The 21535-nt window shown below is 39.3% G+C and overlaps 1 protein-coding gene across 1 annotated transcript in view; it reads left to right on the top strand.

Moving 5' to 3' along the window:
- The window catches only part of PIEZO2 (piezo type mechanosensitive ion channel component 2), a 263275-nt gene that overhangs the window by 238963 nt on the left and 2777 nt on the right, over nucleotides 1-21535 (top strand). Inside the window, exons 41-50 of the mRNA XM_044426273.1 lie at nucleotides 165-293; nucleotides 1301-1448; nucleotides 1560-1774; nucleotides 3359-3517; nucleotides 4070-4217; nucleotides 8609-8797; nucleotides 8983-9075; nucleotides 10317-10489; nucleotides 16406-16531; nucleotides 17828-17907. Of these exons, the coding sequence (XP_044282208.1) occupies nucleotides 165-293; nucleotides 1301-1448; nucleotides 1560-1774; nucleotides 3359-3517; nucleotides 4070-4217; nucleotides 8609-8797; nucleotides 8983-9075; nucleotides 10317-10489; nucleotides 16406-16531; nucleotides 17828-17907 (1460 nt within the window). The remainder of the gene's footprint in view (nucleotides 1-164; nucleotides 294-1300; nucleotides 1449-1559; nucleotides 1775-3358; nucleotides 3518-4069; nucleotides 4218-8608; nucleotides 8798-8982; nucleotides 9076-10316; nucleotides 10490-16405; nucleotides 16532-17827; nucleotides 17908-21535) is intronic.

Raw genomic sequence — 21535 nt, 5'->3', positions numbered from 1 at the left:
CTTGATATATTGTTAAAGAAAAGTCTGATATGTATTTAAAATATGTTGTGCCTTAGCAATTTCTTCTCTTCATGTAATTGTGCCTGAATATTTCACTAAAGTTGGGCTTTAAGACTGATGTTTCTCTTAGTAATTATTATTTCTCTAACCATATTTTCAGGAAGTACCAGCACACGGAACAGCAGTCAAAAAGGAAGCAGTGTGCTAAGCATAAAACAAAAATCAAGGAAAGAACTTCTTATGGAAAAACTACGAGAGCAAATTATCATCGCTAAAGCATTTACCATCAAAAAGTGAGTAAATATCAGATTTAATAAAAGAATTATTTCTTTTATTGTGTGAAACAATAAAAAGATAGTCTAACAGATGTCTTGTAGCACTGTCCAGGGGTTAGTAAGGGTGCAAAGGTTTCAGGAACAAGAAAAGAAAGAAAAAACCTTTCCCTGTTGCACTATGTATGGCTACCATTTGGTGCTGGGAGGGAGTTTTCTCAGGAATGGGAAAGGGAAAAGATGTCCCATTTCCCTTGCACTTCCTCCTGAAAACAAAATGGATCCCCATTCAGGATGGGGATGAGAGGTTATTGACCTCATGGTGCACAATCCCCTGAGCCTAATACCCTCTTCAGGGTTATATAAGCTGGGGGGGGGGGGCATTATGAAGCCAATTTCTCTGCCATTCCTTCCCCCTCACTCCCTTTTACCCTTAGTGTCAATGTCTCCTGTAGGGCAATAAGCATGCTCAGTGCTCATCTAGCGGGATTGTGCATGAGGGGAGGTATTTTATTCCAAGACTTCTTTCTGCATGTATGGGAACTCGGCTGCATTAGACCTGTGGCTGGCCTCACGTCAGTGCTCAGCTGACAGCAACAAAATCACCAAGTCTGGTGACAGAAGCACTGGATACACATGACAATAATCAGAAACTTAATTGTACACTATGTAACAGTGTGCTATTTGCATGCCATATTCTTATTCTTCTTTTGCAGTTTAAAGCCCATCTCATCATGGACTAGAAATGGCATTTAAAGAGATTTGTATAACAAATGTGTAGGGTCAGTGGGGCTGGAGGGAAAGGGATACTTCTCAGTCTTTTTTATGCTCTTCTTCATTAAGTCTTTCAGCTTCTTTGCTTGCCTTAGATTAAATGTCCTAGACCTAGAGTGTTCTGTATACCTTGGGAGTGTTATGCTAGAGAAAGTGACCACCAGAAAGCTCAACTCTCTTTACATAACATTCTTTTGTATCTTTCCTTCCACAAAGTTCTTTTGCAAGTAAGATTGTGTTTTGTATTATTTCAGGACACTTCAAGTATATGTGCCCATCAAACAGTTTTTCTACAATCTTATCCACCCAGATTACAGTGCTGTGACAGATGTTTATGTCCTGATGTTTCTTGCTGATACAGTGGACTTCATTATCATTGTGTTCGGATTCTGGGCTTTTGGGGTATGTTTGAATTGTTTGTTTGTTTGGATGAGGAAAACAAAACCTATTCACTAGTACAGATAATTAAGATATTTTCCTTGCTATCCCTCATCCCCCTATATATCTTTCCAGAAACATTCTGCAGCAGCAGATATTACCTCTTCATTATCAGAAGACCAAGTGCCAGAAGCATTCTTAGTGATGGTGCTAATTCAGTTTGGAACCATGGTAGTGGATCGAGCACTGTATCTGAGAAAGACAGTCATGGGGAAGGTCATCTTCCAGGTCATCCTTGTCTTTGGTATACACTTTTGGATGTTCTTTATCTTGCCCTGTGTGACAGAAAGGTAAAAATAGCCCAGTCTTTTAATTCCATTGCTGTGTTTTAATTCTATTTTATTTCTATTGCTTCCAAAAGATGGTCAGCTCATATTTATACTTAGGCAAGATATACTTAGGATCCCAAGGGAAGACTCTGCTGTGGTTATATTGAACAAACCAGTGACAAGGGGAGCTGATACATAGGAACAGTGATCTTGCCTTATTTGGATCATTCATGATACATTCATTCTTTGAAAGTTGGTTAAAAGTTTGTTTTAACTAACTTCATAGACCAGGGAAATATGCTGACACCATGGGTGTATGGTCCACTTCTATTGTTGTTGTGCTGGTGGTGGTGTCTAGCAACAGTTTTATTGTTGCTAGAAACTTTGTGATACACCAACATATGTTAGATGTACAGTGTAACAACTGAGCATGTGTTCTTGCTTAAGAACATATGAAATGACTTTGCAAGATCCGGTTCTGGATTATGCGTAAAACCCAAGGCAGGTAATGAGCCGCCCCGAGGCTTTGTTGCGATGGGGGTGGCATAAAAATGTTCTAAATAAATAGAATAAAATAATGGGGGAAGGATGGCAGTAGAGAGAGCCTACTGGTCCAGTCGACTACTGCAGCCATGCAGTCCCCTCAAGAGGGTAATGCGCTGGTCCACCAGGCCTTCTTTAAGGAAGCCATAGTTTACTTGTGGTTCACCCCTTCAAAGTCATGAAGAGTCAGTGTGTGTTTAGATTCCTCACTCAGCTGCTGCATGAAGCTCAGTGGTAGCTTCCCCTCCTGAGATTAGACCTCAGGAAGAGAGGAAGAGGATGCAGATCTGCTTGATACTCAGGCCTTTCAATTTCCAACCCCACCAACTGGTAGGTGGACTCACAGGCTCGTGTGGCTCAAAATGCCAGCTCAAAGGACTGGGAGGCTGTAAAAACCTCAGCTGCACATCCCACCTTCCCTGGTTCTTACCAGCAAAACAGGACTTCTCCTCTGTCTAGCAGATGTTGGTCCCACAGGATTACACTCTAACTTAAAGAGAAGCAGAGAGAAAACAGGCAACACGGCCTATATCCAAAATGGGGCTGCCATATCCACAACAGAAACAGGGTTTTAAATACAGCCACCATCTTTGCAGCCATGGGAAAAGGTGTGGGGTACATAAGAAGGCTGAGGCATCCGTTTTAAAATCTGACTTGAAGCAAGTTCAGGCTCTTCATTTTATTAGGCAACTTATCCCATTCTCCATCATTTATATATAGTCTTTCTAACTGCTTGTGCTTTCCAGAGCATTGTTCATAGATACGGTTTGAAGAATCTGGAACCAAAGCATTATTCTCTTCATGACTTGATCATTTAAGATTCATCCAGACAGCTGCACAATTGTCTGTCTTCTTTCTAAAAGCAGCTACCAAGAGTCTATTTAAACCTGGGGGAGGAATTGAAAAGTGCTTCTCCGTTGCATCATGAGAAACTGTTGTTAAGGGAGTGAGGATGAGAAGCCCAAGTGCTTTCCCTGAAAAGGTCACTGGGGATTAAAGATTAATTTGCAAAAACAAGAGTGCATGCATGTTCATTTTCTCCCACTCTGTTTCATATTGCAGGAAATTTAGCCAAAATACAGTTGCACAACTGTGGTATTTTGTGAAATGTGTTTATTTTGGATTATCAGCATATCAGATACGTTGTGGCTACCCTACCCGGGTACTTGGCAATTTCCTCACAAAAAGTTATAATTATGTAAACCTCTTCTTATTTCAAGGGTGCGTATGTAATATATACACAGTGAATTTCTTGTTCTGCATTTCTGTCTTTCTTCTGGTGCCTATTTATTTTTAATAACATTTATAGACTGACTTTCCACCCAAACAGGGTCCTCAGGGAATGTTACGTTTTTACATTTAGTGCTGTAAGATTGTCTTTTCTTTGAGATGCTGAATTCTTCAATAAGACGATCTGTTTCTCATCAGTGCAAACAGAAGTGTCAATTTATGGAAAACTACATCTAATACCATCTACATAGATTAATGGTATTACTCATGCAGAGCAAGGGGTGTTTCTGTTGGAGAGTAACCCCTAATTTTTTGTGGCATGTCTTTGAGAAGCCAAAGAAGGGAAAGCTTTCCCAATTCCCATGTGCCAGTAGAGCACCAGTTTGAAGCCTGCTGCATGAATGGGGAAGAACGTGGCTAATCTAGGACACTTAATATCCATCCCAAGTATACAAATAAATAGCTTGAAATCATGTTAGATGCAGCATTATACTTCAAGTAAAACTGATTCTTCATCTGTGCTGATTCTTTTCTGTTCTTTAGGTTCCGTCTGGTACCATTCTTAACTGAGTTGAGGGCAGTAATGGACTGGGTTTGGACAGATACCACATTAAGTCTTTCTAGCTGGATTTGCGTTGAAGATATTTATGCTCATATATTCATCCTAAAGTGCTGGCGAGAGTCTGAAAAAGTAAGAAAACTATTTGTTGAAGCATTTTTAATTTTTTATTTTCAACCGTTATGGTGAAAGATGGATCATAATGGGATGTTCCTGGACCCAGAGTTGTTACTTATGACACATGTAGATTTGGTGGCACCAAGCTCCTTTTATCAGCTTAAGCTACCTGGACAGAGAGGCCCTAGCTACAGTTATCCATATTCTGGTAACCTGTATTACCAGATACAATTAACCATACAATACAATTAACCATTGTATTACTGCAATGCACTGTACATGGAGCTGCCTTTGAAAAACAAGCTGGAAGCTACAACTGATTTAAAACAAGGCAGCAAGACTGGCCCACAGGAACATATTATACCAGTCCTCTTCCAGCTGCGCGGCTGCCAGTTGAAGTACAGACCCACTTCAAAGTGCTAGCTGGCTTGGGGTCAGGTTATTTGAAGGATTGCCTCAACCCATATGAGCCTACCCTGACCCTGAGGTCATCTTTGGGGCTTCTTCTCCAGGAACCCATTCAAAAGTAAGTGAGGTGGGCAGCTACTAGAAGGAGGGTCTTTTCAGTTCTGGCATCCCTGCTGCGCAATGAGCTCCCCAGACGGGTGTGTCTTGCACCTCATTTGAATTCTTTTTGGTGCCAGGTGAAAACCTCTGTATTCTCTCAACATTTTAACAGTTTAACTTCATTTTTAATATTGCATTTTATTCTATACTGCTGTTATCATTGAATCATAGAATAGGGGAGTTAGAAGGGGCCAAGAAGGTCTTTGGGTTCAAGCTCCTGCTAGTTCAGGACACCAAGTTATACAATCCCTTTCAGATGACTGTTCAGTTCCTTAAGCTTGTATGCTGATTCAGTTGAAATTGTGATTGTGGTTTTCTTGTCTTAAGCTACTTTTTCATCCATGTTTGTGTGTTTTAATTTTTTAAAACTTTTTTTAACTGCCTCAGCTATTTGGTGGTATAAACACAGGATAAATAAATAAATTCTTGAACAAATGCAAAATATTTATCTGAGAAGTATATTCCTAAACATGAAGCTTAGCCACACACATATAAAGTTGATGGTGTTTCAAACACTATTTTCTTTAACTGTAGTTTTCTTCAATATAATATCAAGCAAGCAAACTATTTTCCCAGATATATTCACAAATCTTTTATTATGTCTATAAAATTAAGTATCTATTGTTTACACAGACTGTTGAAACTGGTAAATTTTCCACTAAAAATTAAAACTGAGGGTCCCTGTGAAATGTTTCATTTAAGACTTATGAAAGGCAGCAATGAAACTTAATTCTTATACTAGGAGGCAAACCCTACGAATTTAAGACCTGGGCTAAAAAAAAATAAACCTAACAGCTGAAGCTGGTGCAAAAGTAATGGTAATTTATTTACTTACCTGAAACAGAAGCTCTTAACTTAAAACAGGACTGCTCAGCTTAAATGCAAACTTCAGTAAATGTTTTTAAATGAACCACAGCAAAATTTCTGGATAAGCTTAAAAGCACCTGAAATGTCACCACTGACTACAGTGAGAGTTGGTTTGCAACTTCTAATTTATGTAATCTTTTTGGCCTACAGTCAGCATTTTGAATACATTGATAGGTCTTTCAATTAATTGAAAACAAGTGTTGTCACTGCCACTTTGTCCAGTTTCTTTCCTTTCCATTTACTGTTCTCTCTTTTTATAGTCTCCATGATTTCCCCATCTTTTTATAAGTTATAGCAGCCTTTCCCAATTGGTGCCCTCCAGATTTATGGACTGCAGTTCCCATGAATACCATTCAGCATGGCTAATGATCAGGAATTCTGAGACTTGTGGTCCGAATGGCACCAAGTTGGGTATGGTTAACTTATAGTATTCTTTTTAGACTAATACCTTCAGTGGGGGGCTAAGGACCTATCTCACAGGTATATCTAGACTTGAAGTTTGCAAGAAAAAAGTTACCTGTATTCACAGACATCTGATATTGGTGTATGCTAACCCTGTTCTGTGTAACTGACTTTTTTTTGCTGCCACAAACCAAACAATTAAATTTAGTGCATTGTCACAGATCATAGTCAGCATATACTGTGAATCAACATGAACCTGACCATTTCTACGCCTTCCATAAATTGAAATAACTTTGAAGATGAGGCTCAAGGCACCTCACCTCACTTCCATTTAAAGGCAAACTATTAAACATTGGACAAAGATCTTTTTAAGCCTACTTTGTACTTAGATAGGCAGCCTTTCTGATGTATTTCTGCATTTATATTGATAAACAAAACAATTATAACTTTGGGGCTTAAAGAAATAAATGGGGTGCCAACCATAAATAAATAAATTGAGATATTACCCTACAATTTGTAGTAAGTTGTTGGACTGGTTCAGTGTAAAATGATGATCAAACCAATATTTAATGCCAGTGCATTAAGTTTATTGGATGAAACAGTATGTGGGTGAAACAGTATATGCATTTTTAGCCTATCGCTCTTATGTGAGGACCACAGCAAAGTTATCTTGACATAAAACAGCAAATAGTCCTGTGTCCCCATAAAGACAAACTAAAGTATTATTGTAACTTACACCCTTTTTGTCAGAAGCTTGGAATGCCCCTTCAGTTGGTGAAAGTTGCTGCTGCAGGAGGAAAGGCGGCAGCAGGTTGGGGGATTGAGATCCACCTGTTGTTTAGATCTTTGCCTCCCTTGGTCTTTAAAATCACCTGGAGTTGGCCTGGCTATTTGGATCTTGGAGGCAGCCTTGAATTCAACCTTGCTCACCTTGGTTGAATGACAGGCCAGGGAATGGAAGTGATGGCATACAACTTTGTTACTTCTCCTGGAACTTGTTAGTGGTTTTGAATACCAGTGACTGCAGTATCTTTCTGGATTACTTATTTCGTTTATTACATTTCTGTCCTGCCTAATAGCCAATGCTCTCTTTACAAAGATTAAAACTATAAAATACAACATGATAACTTAATATAAAATAGTTAGCATTTTAAAATGTCAATTTTTTATCCATCAACTATAAAAATTCTGAAAGAACTGTTGAAAAAGCTCATCATAAAATGACAAATCGTAAAGGAAAGGCTTAGCTAGAAAGATGACAATAACTGGGGAGAGTATTCCATAAGTAGAGGGGCACCACTGAGAAAGCAATGCAGCTGAGAGATGTAGAAGCACACTGTGCAAATGGGCCAGAATCTGTGCCACATGTTTGGGCATTTTAGTCCCTGTGCACGTTGCACAAACTGCAGCTTCTAAACTGCCTTCCAAGATGTGTCATGTAGAGCAGATGATGGTAATCCAACTTGAGGTTACCAAAGCATAGGCAACTGAAGCAAGATTATTCTTGACCAAATAGAGGCATAGCTGGGCTACCAGTTGAAGCTGATAAAAGGCACTCCATGTCACTGGGAACAGTTTAGCCTCATGGGACAATGGCAGCACCAGGAGAATCTCCAAGTACAAGGCGAAGAGCTATTTCTTCAAGGTCTTTCTTCAAGATAAGGTCAATACTAAGAGCACCCACCATCACTCATGAATACTGTCTCAGTCCTGTATGGACTGAGTTTCAGTACATAAGCCTCTATCTATTCCATTGTCACAGTCAGGCACTTATCTAGCACATCCACAGTCTCACCTGACGAAAAGCAGAAATAAAGCTGTGCTGATGTTCTTTGTCAATGCGCTCAAGAAGTCCTGATGATCACACTCAGCAGTTTCATCTATCTGTTAAACAGCATGAGGGACTAAAGTAATCCATGGACAACATGATACTGGAGAATCATGTGCAGTATTGTCCATCTTCAGGGGGCAACAATCCAAGTAGGAGTGAAACTACTGCAATGCATTATTTCCAACTTCCAGTTCAGACAATTTCCCCAAACAGCAGCCAGTATATTAAGGAGAATCAATTAGGTCACAGTTCCTCAACCTCTCTCTTTACATAATTCATTTTATGGGTCAACAAAAGTTATTTCCATGGCAAAACCTAGCCACAGTCATTTCTTGGCATTTTTGGAATTGGCATGCTATATTTGATGAATCTTTGATCAAGTTACATACTAGGTTAAAGGCACAATGTGCAGCTGCCCTTCTGTTTTGTCCTTTGAGCCCAGGCTCAAGGAAGAAGCATTTCCTTGCACGCAGAAGGTGACTGGTTCAATCCTCTGCATCTCCAGACAGAGTTGAAAAAACTCCTGCCAGAAACCCTGGCATTTTGCTGCCAGACAGTGTCTGCAGTACAGGGCTAGATGGACCAAGCATATGACAGCTTCCTATGTTCCCAAGGGAAACCTCCATGTGGGAGGTTTAAAATGGAAAAATAAAAACAAACTTCCAGTGGTGGCGGTGGCGGGGTCTTTTCATTTTTCCTGTCTGTTGTTGCTGCTAATGATTGATTTTGCTTGTTGCAGCGATATCCCCAGCCGAGAGGTCAGAAGAAGAAGAAAGTTGTGAAGTATGGAATGGGTGGCATGATCATTGTCTTGCTGATCTGTATAGTTTGGTTCCCACTGCTCTTCATGTCTCTAATCAAATCTGTTGCAGGCGTCACAAATAAGCCACTTGATGTATCAATAACAATCACTTTAGGAGGATATCAGGTACAAAGCAAAAAAATTAGATGTCACATGTTTTTCTTACTATCTTTCTTTTATATCTTTTCCTTACATTGATGTTGGTCTTAGTTTTTCATAAAAAATGACCATTGTAGTTGTTGTTTAAAGAAAGAAAAAGAATCTAAATGTAGTAAAGAGAATGCTTCAGCACTGTCTTCCTGTTTTTCCAGCCTATTTTTATGATGAGCGCACAGCAGAGTCAACTAAAAAATATGACAGGAGAGCAATACAGAAACTTCCTTTCCAATTTTAAGAGGAATACTGTAAGTAACTTTGCTTTTCTTATGGTAAAAGTTTTGTACTCCTTTGTAGCCATTCTATAAATGGTGATAGTGAAATTATTCAGTGTTACCAGCATGACCAATCCCTTTGGCTCAGCACCCAACTACGTTCTGTATTTGATTACATATAGGAAGGAAGTATTCAGAATGCAGTAGTGTACATTTGTGGGTGACATGCTGCCATGCTGTATCCAGAAATCCAGCCGTCATCCTACAATGCAAACGTGAATCAAATACAGCAACAGTGCACGCACTCCCCTGCAGCCACCTCACGTCAGCATTGACTACTCTTGTTGTAGAAAACAGGTGGAAATTTCAACAAAATAAACAGGCAGGAGTTCAACCTTAGAGGAATGCCTGATTCAAACTGAAAATACTGAGAAACACACCATTTAAAAAAGAAATACCACATTTTCACAAAACCTGCTGAAAGGGGCACAGTCCTGAATTTTAGATATTATCTAAACCACTTCAAGGAAAGGAGTATGATAGATGTTATGCGAACACAAAAGCAGCTTGCAAGCAGTGGGTGGGTATGCAGAGTAAGCCACAGGGGTTAGCTGTTACAAGAACAGCCGGGCTCACTGTAGGTTGTTGTCCCCAGCCCCTTCCCTCTTGGTCTGCAAACTGGAATGTTCTTCAGGGCATACCAGAGCACAGTGTAGAGAGCAGGCCTTTCTTGCACACATTACAGCTTGCTCACATAGATTTTGAGGAGGAGCCAAAAGAGCAGGGGCGCAGAGGGCTTGGCCATTTCAAGGTTACCCAGGGAAGTTTCTCAGACTGAGTGTGAGAACCAGCTGCCTTAGACAGGGAAGGAGACTTTTCAGAGTTGGAGTGTGCAGGGGGACACAGGGAGTTAGTTCCTTGAGAGGTGGAGGGGACAGACCTGTTGTGATGTGTTCCATCCAGCCCACAAGCAGCACGAGTCACCCTGAAGGTGGAGCAAGAAGCTTTGCTGCAGAGAGGAAAGGAGGGGACAGTTCAGTTTGGATTCAGCTCTTCACATGGAAAGGTCAAAGTTACTTTGATTTATGCTCTTTTATAACCTATGGAGCTGTAATAGAGGACTGTGCTTCTAAGTTTTCCTTGGGTTTGCTGGAGAGGAAAAGAGAGAAGTGACTTCTTCACAATGCATGCATAAAATTTGGCAATCAGTACTACTACCAAACTGAGGTGGAGGAATAAAAGCTTCATATTCACCCTTTAAAATTTATTTTCAGGCTGCTTTACAGTTTCTAGAAAACTATGGTATGGAAGATATAACAGTTGCACAGCTAGAAGGAAATTCAAATTCTTTATGGACTATCAGCCCTCCCAGCAGGGAAAATATGATTAAAGAACTCAGCACAAGCACTACTGATTTTTCTATAGTCGTTTCATGGAGTATTCAAAGGTATGGCTTCACTGGTAGCATTTAGGGTTATCTTCATCTGTCTAGTAGCAGTATTCTTGGTTGCTGCATTTCATGTATCCCAAAACTAGCTCACTGTGCTTTTTAGGACAGGATTTTTCTGCTGTTTTGTTTTTAATCTGTGCATTTCAATGTCTCTTCTTTGAGGGTTGGGGGCTGTTTAGAACAGTGTGGGCACTAGGATTGCCATTTGAAAGTGAGGGAAGTAGATAAACATTTCCTACCCCACCCCCATATCTTTCCAGCGACTGCTTCTGTTCAAGCTGAATTATTTCTATAAATAGAAGGAGCCCTTCCAGCACATGAATACAATATGCTTTGTCCAAGATAACACTAATTCTACCAACTACCTTGTGTGGTAGTCTAGAATTATTGTTCTGTGAATGCACTACTATCTTAGATAGAGTATCAAGTAATATAATAAATAAGGGTGTAGATCTGTTTGTCCGTCCATCAGTACCCTAGTACCATCATCCTGGAACCTAGACACCTGAAACATGGCATATATACTAAAAGACCCTAGAGTGGTGGTGGCAAAACTATGGCATGTGTGCCACAGTGGGCATGCAGAGTGCTCTCTGTCAGAACGCGAGCCAAGTCACCTAGGCATTGCCCCAGCAGCCGAGCATCGGATAACAGCGCACACAGGGGCCATGCACTTCCTCGGAAAGGAGTAGTGGTGCCAGGTAAAGACGTCACAAGCAGCGACACATTAGCCGCGACTTCTCCAAACTTTTGCATGGCTGGACAGTGCGCTGCCAAGGATATTAATATATTTGCATGGACTGGCTGTTTTCAGGTTTTATTGCAGGGTTGGCACTTTGCGAAAAATAGGTGGGTTTTGGGTAGCAGTTTGGGCACTTGGTCTCTAAAACGTTCACCATTACTGGGTTATGGTTAGAAAAACGAAGTATCCTGGAATGATTTTGATGGTTGCAATGTGTTTAGAATGGGCAGAAATGAGGAGCTCTGCAGAAAAAGCTACTCAATGATGGCTTTTTCAAAATCCCCCTTATTCCAGTGGAACTTCACCCTCTGTTAGAGATAGGGATGTGCACCAGGGTATGGTTAGGGTTTGAAAAATATGGTTTCCCGGCATGATTTTGATGGTTCGATTGTGTTTAGAATGGGCAGAAATGTTGAGCCATTCAGAAAAAGCTACTCAAAGAAGGCTTTTTCAAAATCGACTTCTTGTCAATGGAACGTGCGCCCTTTATTGGGGTTGGATTTGTACACCAGGTTAGTGTTAGGGTTAGAGAAGGGAGGTGTCCTAGCAGGATTATGATGGTTGGAATGTGTTTGGAATGGGCATAAACGATGAACTGTGCAGAAAAGGCTGCTCGAGGAAGGCTTTTTCAAAATCGCATTATTTTCAATAGAACTGTAGCTCTAAAAGGTTACAGGAGTACACCAGGTGAGGGTTTGGGCTAGCAAAATGAGGTTTCTTGGCAGTATTTTGATGGTGGGAATGTGTTTAGAATGGGCAGAAATGATGAGCTGTGCAGAAAAAGCTGCTCCAGGATGGCTTTTTCAAAATCATATTATTTTCAAAGGGACTTTAGCTTTATATTAGAGTTAGGGGAGTGGACCAGGGTAGGGTTACGGTAAGGAAAAGAAGGTGTTCTGGCAGGATTTTGATGGTTGGAATATGTTTAGAGTGGACTGAAATGAGCTGTACAAAAAAATGTGCTTTACGAAGGCTTTTTCACAATCGCATTATTTTCAATGGATCTTTAGCCATATATTAGGGTTAGGGGAGTGCACCAGGTGAGGGTTAGGGTTAAAAATAGGACTGGTCCTGGCAGCAATTTGATGGTTGGAATGTGTTTAGAATGGGCAGAAATGATGAACTTTGCAGAAAAAGCTGCTCTATGAAGTTTTTTTCAAAATCACTCTCTTTTCAATCATTTAACCCCATATTAGTGTTAGTGGAGTGGCCAAGGGTAGGGTTAAGGTTAGAAAAATGAGGTGTTCTGACAGGATTTTTATGATTGGTACATCTTTAGAAAGGGCAGAAATGATGAGCTGTGCAGACATAGCTGCTTGAGGAAGGCTGTATTTTCATGGGAACTTTAGCCCTATATTCTGTTTAGGAGAGTGCAGCAGAGTAGGATTTGGGTATAAAAAAGGAGGGGTCTTGGCAGGATTTTGCTGCTTGGAATGTGTTTAGAATGATGGAGGATTGAAATTTAATCAAGAAATATAAAAACAAGAAATTAATATTTCTTGGTGGCACAAGGTTCAAATCGAGATATACTAAAGGCTATAGAATTCTGCTTCTGAATAAAAAGAAATGATAAGCTGTGCAGAAACAGCTGCTTGAGGATGGCTTTTTCAAAACCGCAGTGTTTTCAGCAGAACTTTAGCCTTATATTAGTGTTAGGGGATTGCACCAGGCTAGGGTTTGGGATACAAAAAGGAGGTGTCCTGGCAGGATTTTTTGGTTGGAATGTGTTTAGAATGGGCAGAAATGATGAGCTGTGCAGAAAAAGCTGCTCCAGGATGGCTTTTTCAAAATCACTTTCTTTTCATGCAATTTAACCCCTATCTTTGGGTCAGGTTGGACACCAGGGTAGGGTTTGGGTTAGAAGAATGAGGTGCCATGATATGATTTTGCCGGTTGTAATACGTTTGGAATGGGCAAAAATCATGAGAGTGCAGAAAAAGGTGTTCAAAGGACTTTGTCAAAAACACTCTCTTTTCAATGGAAATTTACCCCTATATTATGGTTATGAGTGGGTACCAGGGTAGTGTTAGGGTTAGAAAAATGAGGTGTCCAGCCGTTATTTTGATGGCTGAAGTGTATTTAGAATGGACAGAAATGTTTGTCTCTGCAGCAAAGCTACTCAAGGATGGCTTTTTCACTATCTTCCTCTTTTCAATGGAACTTTACCCCTATATTAGGGTTATACGTGTAATCCAGAGTACAGTTAAGGTTAGAAAAACACTGTCCTTCCATACTTTTGATGGTTGGGACATGTTTAGAATGTGCAGACACTATGAGCGGCGCAGAAGAAGCTACTCAATGATGGCTTTTTTCACAATCGGTCTCTCTTCAGTGGAACGTTACCCCCTTATTAGGGTCAGGGGTGTTCACCAGGGCGGGGCGGGTTTAGGAAAATGCAGTTTCCTGGTAGGATTTTAATGGTTGGAATGTGTTTAGAAGGGGCAGAAAGGATGAGTGGTGCAGAAAAAAACCTACTCACAAAGGATTTTTCTAATTAGACCTCTTTTCAGTGGGACTTTATCTCTATATTAGAATTAGGGTTGTGCAATAGGTTTGGGTTAGGATGAGAAATACGGGATGTCCTTGCATGAATTTGATGCTTGGAGTGTGTTTAGAATGGGCAGAAATGATGAGCTGTGCAGAAAAAGCTACTCATAAAGGATTTTTCAAAATCACCCTCTTTTCAATGGAACTTTTGCTTTATGTTAGGGTTAGGGGTTTCCATCAGGGTAGAGTTAGGGTTAGGAAAACGTGGTGTCCTGGTATCATTTTGATAGTTGGAGAATGTTTTGCATGGGCGGAAATGATGTGCTGTGCAGAAAAACCTACTCAAGGACGGCTTTTTCAAATTTGCCCTTTTTTTCAATAAAACTTTAGCCCAATATTAGGGTTTGGGGAGTGCACCTGGGTAGGGTTAGGGCTAGAAAAACATGGTGTCCTGGCATAATTTTGATGGTTGAAGTGTTTTTAGAATGGGCATAAATGATGAGCTTTGCAGAGAAAGCTACTCACAAATGCTTTTCCAAAATCACACTCTTTTCAATGGGACTTTACCCTTATGTTAGTGTTAGGGGTATGCACCAGGGTAGGGTTAGGGCTGAAAAATCTTGGTGTCCTGGAATGGTTTTGATTCTTGGAATGTGTTTATAGTGGTCAAAAATTATGAGCTGTGCAGAAAAAGCTACTCATGAAGGCTTTTTCAAAATTGCCCTCTTTTCAAGGGATCTTTTCCCCATATTAGGGTCTGGGGTTTTCACCCGGGTGGGGTGGAGTAGAAAAATAAAGTGTCCTTGCATGATTTTGATGGTTGGAATGTGTTTAGAATGGGCAGACATGATGAGCTGTGCAGAAAAAGCTACACAAGGAAGGCTTTTTTAAAAATTGCCCCCTTTTCAATGGAACTTTTGCCCTCTATTAGGGTTAGTAGGCGTGCTCACCATGGTAGGGTTAGGCCAGTGGTGACGAACCTATGGCACCCATGCCACCCTGGGCCTGCAGAGGCCTCTCCTGCAGCACTCTAGCCAAGTCACCCCAGCATCACCCCAGCAGCCGAACTTCACGTAACAGTGCACATAGGGGCCATGCGCATGCTCAAAATGGAGTAGTGGTGCCATGTGATAATGTCATAAACTGTGACTCGTCCGAGGTTTCATATTGCTAGTCACTGCACTGTCAAGAATATATTTTTTTTCTTGTACTGGCTTTCAGGTGATTTTTCTAAACTAATACCTCAGTTTTTAGATTTTATTGTAGTGCTGGCACTTTTATATAAATTAGTGGGTTTTGGGTTGCAGTTTTGGCACAACAAGGTTCTCCATCAGTGCCCTTGATGTATTCAAGTAGGGGTTATCTTGTTTTTACAGCTCCTTAATTATAATTAATTGCAACGTGTCCCTGTGGTGGCAATCTGCAGTAACACAAGGAGAAATCTTTCCTGACACCATGCAGCTTTGCAGTCCTTACCCTCTGAGATTAGTAAGCGAAGGAGCAGAGCTGTATTACTGTGGGGCAGGCAACCTCAGGGGAACAGAGTGGGCATACCCTTCCTTCCCGGAACTAAGGGACTGCCCCATGGCAGGGGCCATCACTGTGCTGCCTAGGTGGTGCAGGGCCACTGTGCCCAACTGTGCGATCTTGCTTGAAGGCATTGCTGTATCAGACGAAGGGCTATTTCAACTTGTAGAAATTCAGGTCCATTAGTTAAGTTTAAAATTTTGAGATATTTGTTTAACATATGAACAGTGATATATACATCTATTCAACAGATACTCAACCCTATACCCTATTCATGAAATTCAGCCAAGACGGTCTTTACAATAATTCTGGAGGCTACACATTCCTTCTATTTGTTGATCTGTTGCTTGCATCTTTTGGCATTTTCTTTAAGACTAGAGTAGGGGCTGTTCTTTGTGATCAATAGTTACTCTAAAGCTGCTTACCAGGAAGGAACTCTTACTTTCACAGTGTCACAGAGAAAGCAGCCCTGAATTTGCATTTGTGGTGTTAATAGCAGAACTCAGAGTTTTATATAATCAGGTCTGCTATGACCAGCTTTTTCCTTGGAGCTCTGTTCGATTCAGAGCAACCACAACCTATTGTTTTATCCTGTAAAGTGACCATTAGAGGATTCTTTGCAGGGCAAGATAATTTTAGATCTGAGGTTTCAGATTGCTTTGTATGATTCTCACTGGCATTCGGATCCACTGATAGTTTTGTTGTCAGTTCCTTGAGTCCACTTGCCCACAGTGCGCGCACACAACAACACCATTGTGGTACAGTTGTATAATACAAGGGCACTAAATTCTGTATCATTGTAAATATAAGGATACAAGGCCTCCTAGCACAGCATCTGAGCTAATCGGAATGCATCTATCCCAAAGGAGATTTCATCGTAGTTGGAACCCATAGGTGGAAGCTGCAACAACAGAGAAGAAATCCTGTTTTAGCTCTAGCCATCCGTGTGACCATTTGTGCTACTGCAGTTTACAAAAGATAAGGGCTATCCATGGACAGCTAATAAATAGAGCTATCAGTGAAATATAACTGATACCCATTTATCACCTGGGAGAATAGCATTTTAAATTCAATGGTCAGAGAAACTATATGGTACTTTGTTATATGTTGATCAACTATTTGAATAGTCTACTTTTGTTTATATGTTTTTGTTAAAGAAACCTCTCCCTCGGAGCAAAAGCAGAAATAGCTTCAGATAAAGTATCTCACATCCTTCCAAAAGAAACAAGAATAGACATCGCTAAGATGATGGAAAATCCAGAATTATTTGCAAATAAATTTGTGTAAGTTGTACCTATGTTTATATCTGTTTTGTCTTCTAAACAAAGCTCATAATTGCAGCCTTTAAGAAAGAGAGTAACAGTATTACAATCATGTTTTTTTTTAATTCTACTGCTATAAACCAGCTTTTCTCCACATTGTGACCCCCAGTTTTTTCAAATGATAGCTCCTAGTATTTTTCAAATGATAGCTCCTAACTATTGCCCATAATAGATAGGGTTGTTGGGGATAGGTACAAAACATCTGGAGGATATAAGTTGGAGAAGGCTACTATAATATTGTTTTTTGGCAAATGAATTTTTAACTATTTGTTTTCAGTAGGCTCATTCTGCTGATTAAGAAAAAGTACATTATTCCTTTCCACCACATTTAACTGTTGAGCTCTATCTATCCTTCTGTACTGGACTATGTACTGTCTTGTAATGAAAACTGTGTGGTGCCTGTAGAGTTAGGGGTGAGAAAGAGTGTATGTATTCTCAGTCGGGGATAACATTGTCAGTTCTGGCAACTGAGGAAGGATCGATAGCAACATCTGTATTTCATCTCATCTGCTCCCAACTGATCAGTGATACTGATATTGATGGTATCAGCCATATGCACGTTCATAGTTCTGATGCAGATGTGACTTTTCCATTGTACAGTGCCATTTAGCAGACATGGGACCTCATTCAACATGTTTATGTGCCTGTGCCTGCTCTTGTTGAATCAGACTGAATGCTTTAAGGAACAGGGTGATTCAACGGTATCTGGAACATTGCACTAACTCACCATGGCAGAGTTGGAGAGGGGTGGCTAGGCATGGCCCCTCTGTTTTCTCTACAGTGTGATACCCCAAACATAATTCTCAAGGGATCTCATTAAATAAGGGATGGTCTAAGAACATTTGACTGTGAAAATAACTGAGACAAGAAGGGGAACACAACTGAGTTCAAATGCTTGACCTTTAGTGTTTGGTTGACTATAAGTTCATTGTGTTGTGTAAAATAATTAAATTAAAATGAGGTTTCAAAAATAGGACGGCTAATTTGGCTATAGATTGATTTGAGGAATGTGCAAGTATTGTCCAAATTTTCAAAGTGGAGAATATTTAGCTGGTGAATTAATTGCTGACAGAAATACTTTGGAAATGCCATTAAATTTGCAGTGCCTTAAACAGTGACGAAGCTATGAAAAAATGAAACTAGAATCAGAGTTACAATGCATTTTACAAATGCAGATCTACAAAGACATTTTAACATAACAGTGATATCTACAGCAGATTGTAAATTAACTTGTATTAACTTGTATTTCCTTTTCAGGACACTAACGGAAATATATCCACATTATGTCAAGGCCCCTAGTGATTCCCTTGCAAAACCCATAAAGCAACTCTTGACAGGTATGGGCTTTCATTGGTGAACTGCTTGCTATTTTTAACTAGAGAATCATTTATACATGTTCTGGAAAGCTGACATTTTGTAGCCTAGATTGCATCTGCATTTCTTGAGCCAATGGCTAGTCTCCCATAGATGGCAATAATGAATTCAGTCTTGCTGGGTGGTTGGACCTTTGCAACTCACTATCCTAGAAACTTGAAAATAGCCTTCTCCAACCTGGTGCCACCCAGCTGTGTTGGACTACAACTCTCATCATCCCTAGTCTAACACAGCTGGACGCTACTGGGATGGAGATGATTGCATTAATACAGAACCTTTCCTGGGGTTGTTTTATTTTTCACCATTCTGCAATCCGCCTACATATGGAGAATGTGTGTGTGTGAATGCATGTCTAAAATAAAAACAATTTAATGAGGGGGAGGGGGGAACAGTTTGAATGGGTTTCTAGTCCTGAAAATATCTCTGCTTTGCAGCAGTATCTGAGGCTGATGAGGAAGGGGACTGAGGCAGCCATGGCAGGTAAAGGGACATTTAGGCTGTTCTCATGTAAGAGCAAAGGACTGACATGAGCCGCACTGGGAGAATGTGACTTTCCCCTTGCCTGAGAGGAAAGGAACTTTCTCCTGCTCCAATTCTGCTACAGCTCATGCTGTGAGGTGAGCAAGAAGGGAGATGTGAGTTCACTACACTTCCACTATCACATTCCTCCTGCTGTCATGGTGTTATCATCCTAGGTTCATGCTGTAACCTGATCAGGCAATTGTTCTCCCCTTTCATTCACCTCCTCTAGTGCGCTATCATATTGTTTGATGAGTGAGTTGGCAGTAGTACAAAACGATTTCATTGTTCACATCAGGGATGGATGAATCCTGTTTCCTTAGGAGCTGCACTCCCAGATGTTCTGTAGGGGATAGGATAGAAAAGCTTTTAATAAATAAATAAAATCAGATAGTATGTTTTTGGCACAATGAGGGATATATGCAGGACTACCATTGTTACATCATTTGGTGACCTTTTGGCTCGATTTAAAATAACTGATTCTTGGAAATGGAGTCCAGGATTATGCATAGTTTGCTTCTCAGCCAACATAAATTAGAATTGATTATGTATCAATTTCTTCAACCCATTTTTCTTCTATCAGAAGCACATATATTTATCAAAGATTGGTATCAGATCACGCAGGTCTATGTTTGGATTGATTTTTTACTTATGTACCGCATTTTAACCCTACTTTATTATGTGCTGAGAAAAATTAAAGAACTGTATACAAATCAACAAGCAGAACTGTCTGTTATTGCCTTTTTTAGGTTTTTTAAACTTTTTAACCTTTTCTAATTTTCTGAATCTTAATGCATTTTTATTGACTGATTTATTGATTATTGTAAACCACCCAGAGTGCTTTGGATGTAGGGAGACATAGTAATGAAATAAACAACAACAGCAACTTCCATATGCAGTAATATGGAATATGATAAAATCTGTAATAAAGGACCCATAATCAGCAGCAATTAAGAAAACACAACAGCAAAAAAAAAAGACTTCTGTCAGAAATAAACATAAAAAACAGAGATTAAAAATATATCATCTTATTACAAAAAAGAACACAAAGCTGTCTAAGCAATATTTCAACATTATTAATATACCTTAAGCGGAAGCATATTATGAGTCTGAGGAAAGTAATTCTAAACTTTTAGGAAAAGAACTATAATGCCTTAATTTAAAAAATACTATTTGTGCAATCAAAGACAATGAAAATGTCAATGATTTGGTGGACTAAACAGGTTAGTCACCACTTTGTTCAATTTTATTCAGAATTAGACTCTAGTTTAGACTTTGATGTTACTTAGATGGATATCTGAAGGATTCACAAATGAAAACACAAATGAGAACAATGTAGACAATCTTTGAACTTCAACATTCTTAGCTTTTTGAGGGGTAGTTAAAGATCCTGGTGTTGATGGATTTGTTGCAGACTTCTATACAAAAGTTAAAGAACTTTAATACCAAAAAAAAAAAAAAATCAATGTAATGATGTATTAAACGGGCAAAATACTAGAGCCTTGGAAAGTGTCTCAGATTATTGTGTTTCCCAAAGCAAGCAAAGAACAGATTAAAGATGAGTCCTACAGGCCCATCACACTGATGAATTTTGTTTACAAATTATTGCTCCCTATCATGGTTTCTAGAATGAATAAATTTATTTCTCATTTAGCCCTTTCTATTCATCCAATTCAACTAGGACTTATTCCATCTGGATAACTATTCTTATAGTTTTGAATGATACTCACCATTATAGAAACCTTAAGGAATCTCTAGCTTTCCTGTCTATAGATGCCTGAAAAGCTTTTGATAATTTAAATTGGCCCTTTTTGTATAAGGTGATAGAAAAAATGAATACAGGTAAGCCCTTTATTCAATTTGAATATGAAAACTCACAAGTTCTGATTAGGAGTTGGATTTGATTCAGAAAATTTTGGAATTTAGAAACATTGAAAACAAGGATGTCCATTATCTTCCATGTTGTTTGTTCTTGCATTGGAACAGCTAGTTAATAATTAACTATCAATGGTGCTATAATTCAAGATGCAAGTCTTAAAATTAGCTTTTGATTGATGTTGACCTATGTATAACTGAATTAAAAATTTAGGCTTGACAAAGCAAAAGGAAGAATGACTGCATAATAACATCAGTTTAATAACAGAAACTCATATGTCTGAATATTTGGAATGTTTATTCCCTGAGATGTAAATTATTTTTAAAATCTGAATTATGATGCAGTTGTGCAGGAAATAAGACAAGCCTTGTAGCAGTGGTCTAAATCCAATTTGTCTTGATTAGAGAGAATAGCTGCCATTGAAATAACTGCTCTCTCTAAAATTGCATTTTGGTTTCAAATCAATTAAAATATCACAAAACACGTTCCTCGATGGCCAAAAAAAAGTTTAATATTTTTTTTTAAAATGAAAGGGAAAATCCAAGAGTCATCAGAAGTATTATATATCAATATCCTGCTTGGGTGGCCTCAGAGTACCAAATATCTGTAAATACCATGCTGCATTCCAATTGCATCAAGTTTTCTGCATTCCAATTGCATCAAGTTTTATTGTATAAATATAATATAGCGCGGGTAGAAATAACATTTCTTGGAGAAATGTTAAAATATTTAAAATATTTAAATATTCTAACAAATATTTACTTTGTTAAAATATATCTACATTCCCACGACTAATACAAATCTCTTTTTTGAAATATACATTACAAATGTGGAATAAATGGTGCAAGTATTTAATGCCTCAAATTTCTCCGCTGGTTGGGGAACAATGAAGTTTGCATATGGGTTAGATTTCTTTCCAAATGGCATATGTCTAACAGGGCAACAAATTAAAGACAGCTTATCTCTGGTGGCTTCAAGTCCACCAAATACTCCACCTTTTAAAGACTCCACTGGCTGGGCAGCAAGTTACATGACAGCTCACACAATTTGAAAATTACCTGCATAACTATACCCTGGTTAATAAAGGATTTGTTTCAAAACTCTATAAATGCATCCTTGATACTGCTAATTATAACCAAGGAGGTTTAAGAATAGCCTGGGAACAACATCTATTTGCCAATTTACCAATTTGCAAC

The sequence above is a fragment of the Varanus komodoensis genome, unplaced genomic scaffold (genome assembly GCF_004798865.1).
Source record: "Varanus komodoensis strain SLA01 unplaced genomic scaffold, ASM479886v1 scaffold17, whole genome shotgun sequence".
NCBI lineage: Eukaryota > Metazoa > Chordata > Lepidosauria > Squamata > Varanidae > Varanus > Varanus komodoensis.
Note: the sequence above shows the minus strand (reverse complement) of the source record. Positions and strands in the feature narration are given on the sequence as shown.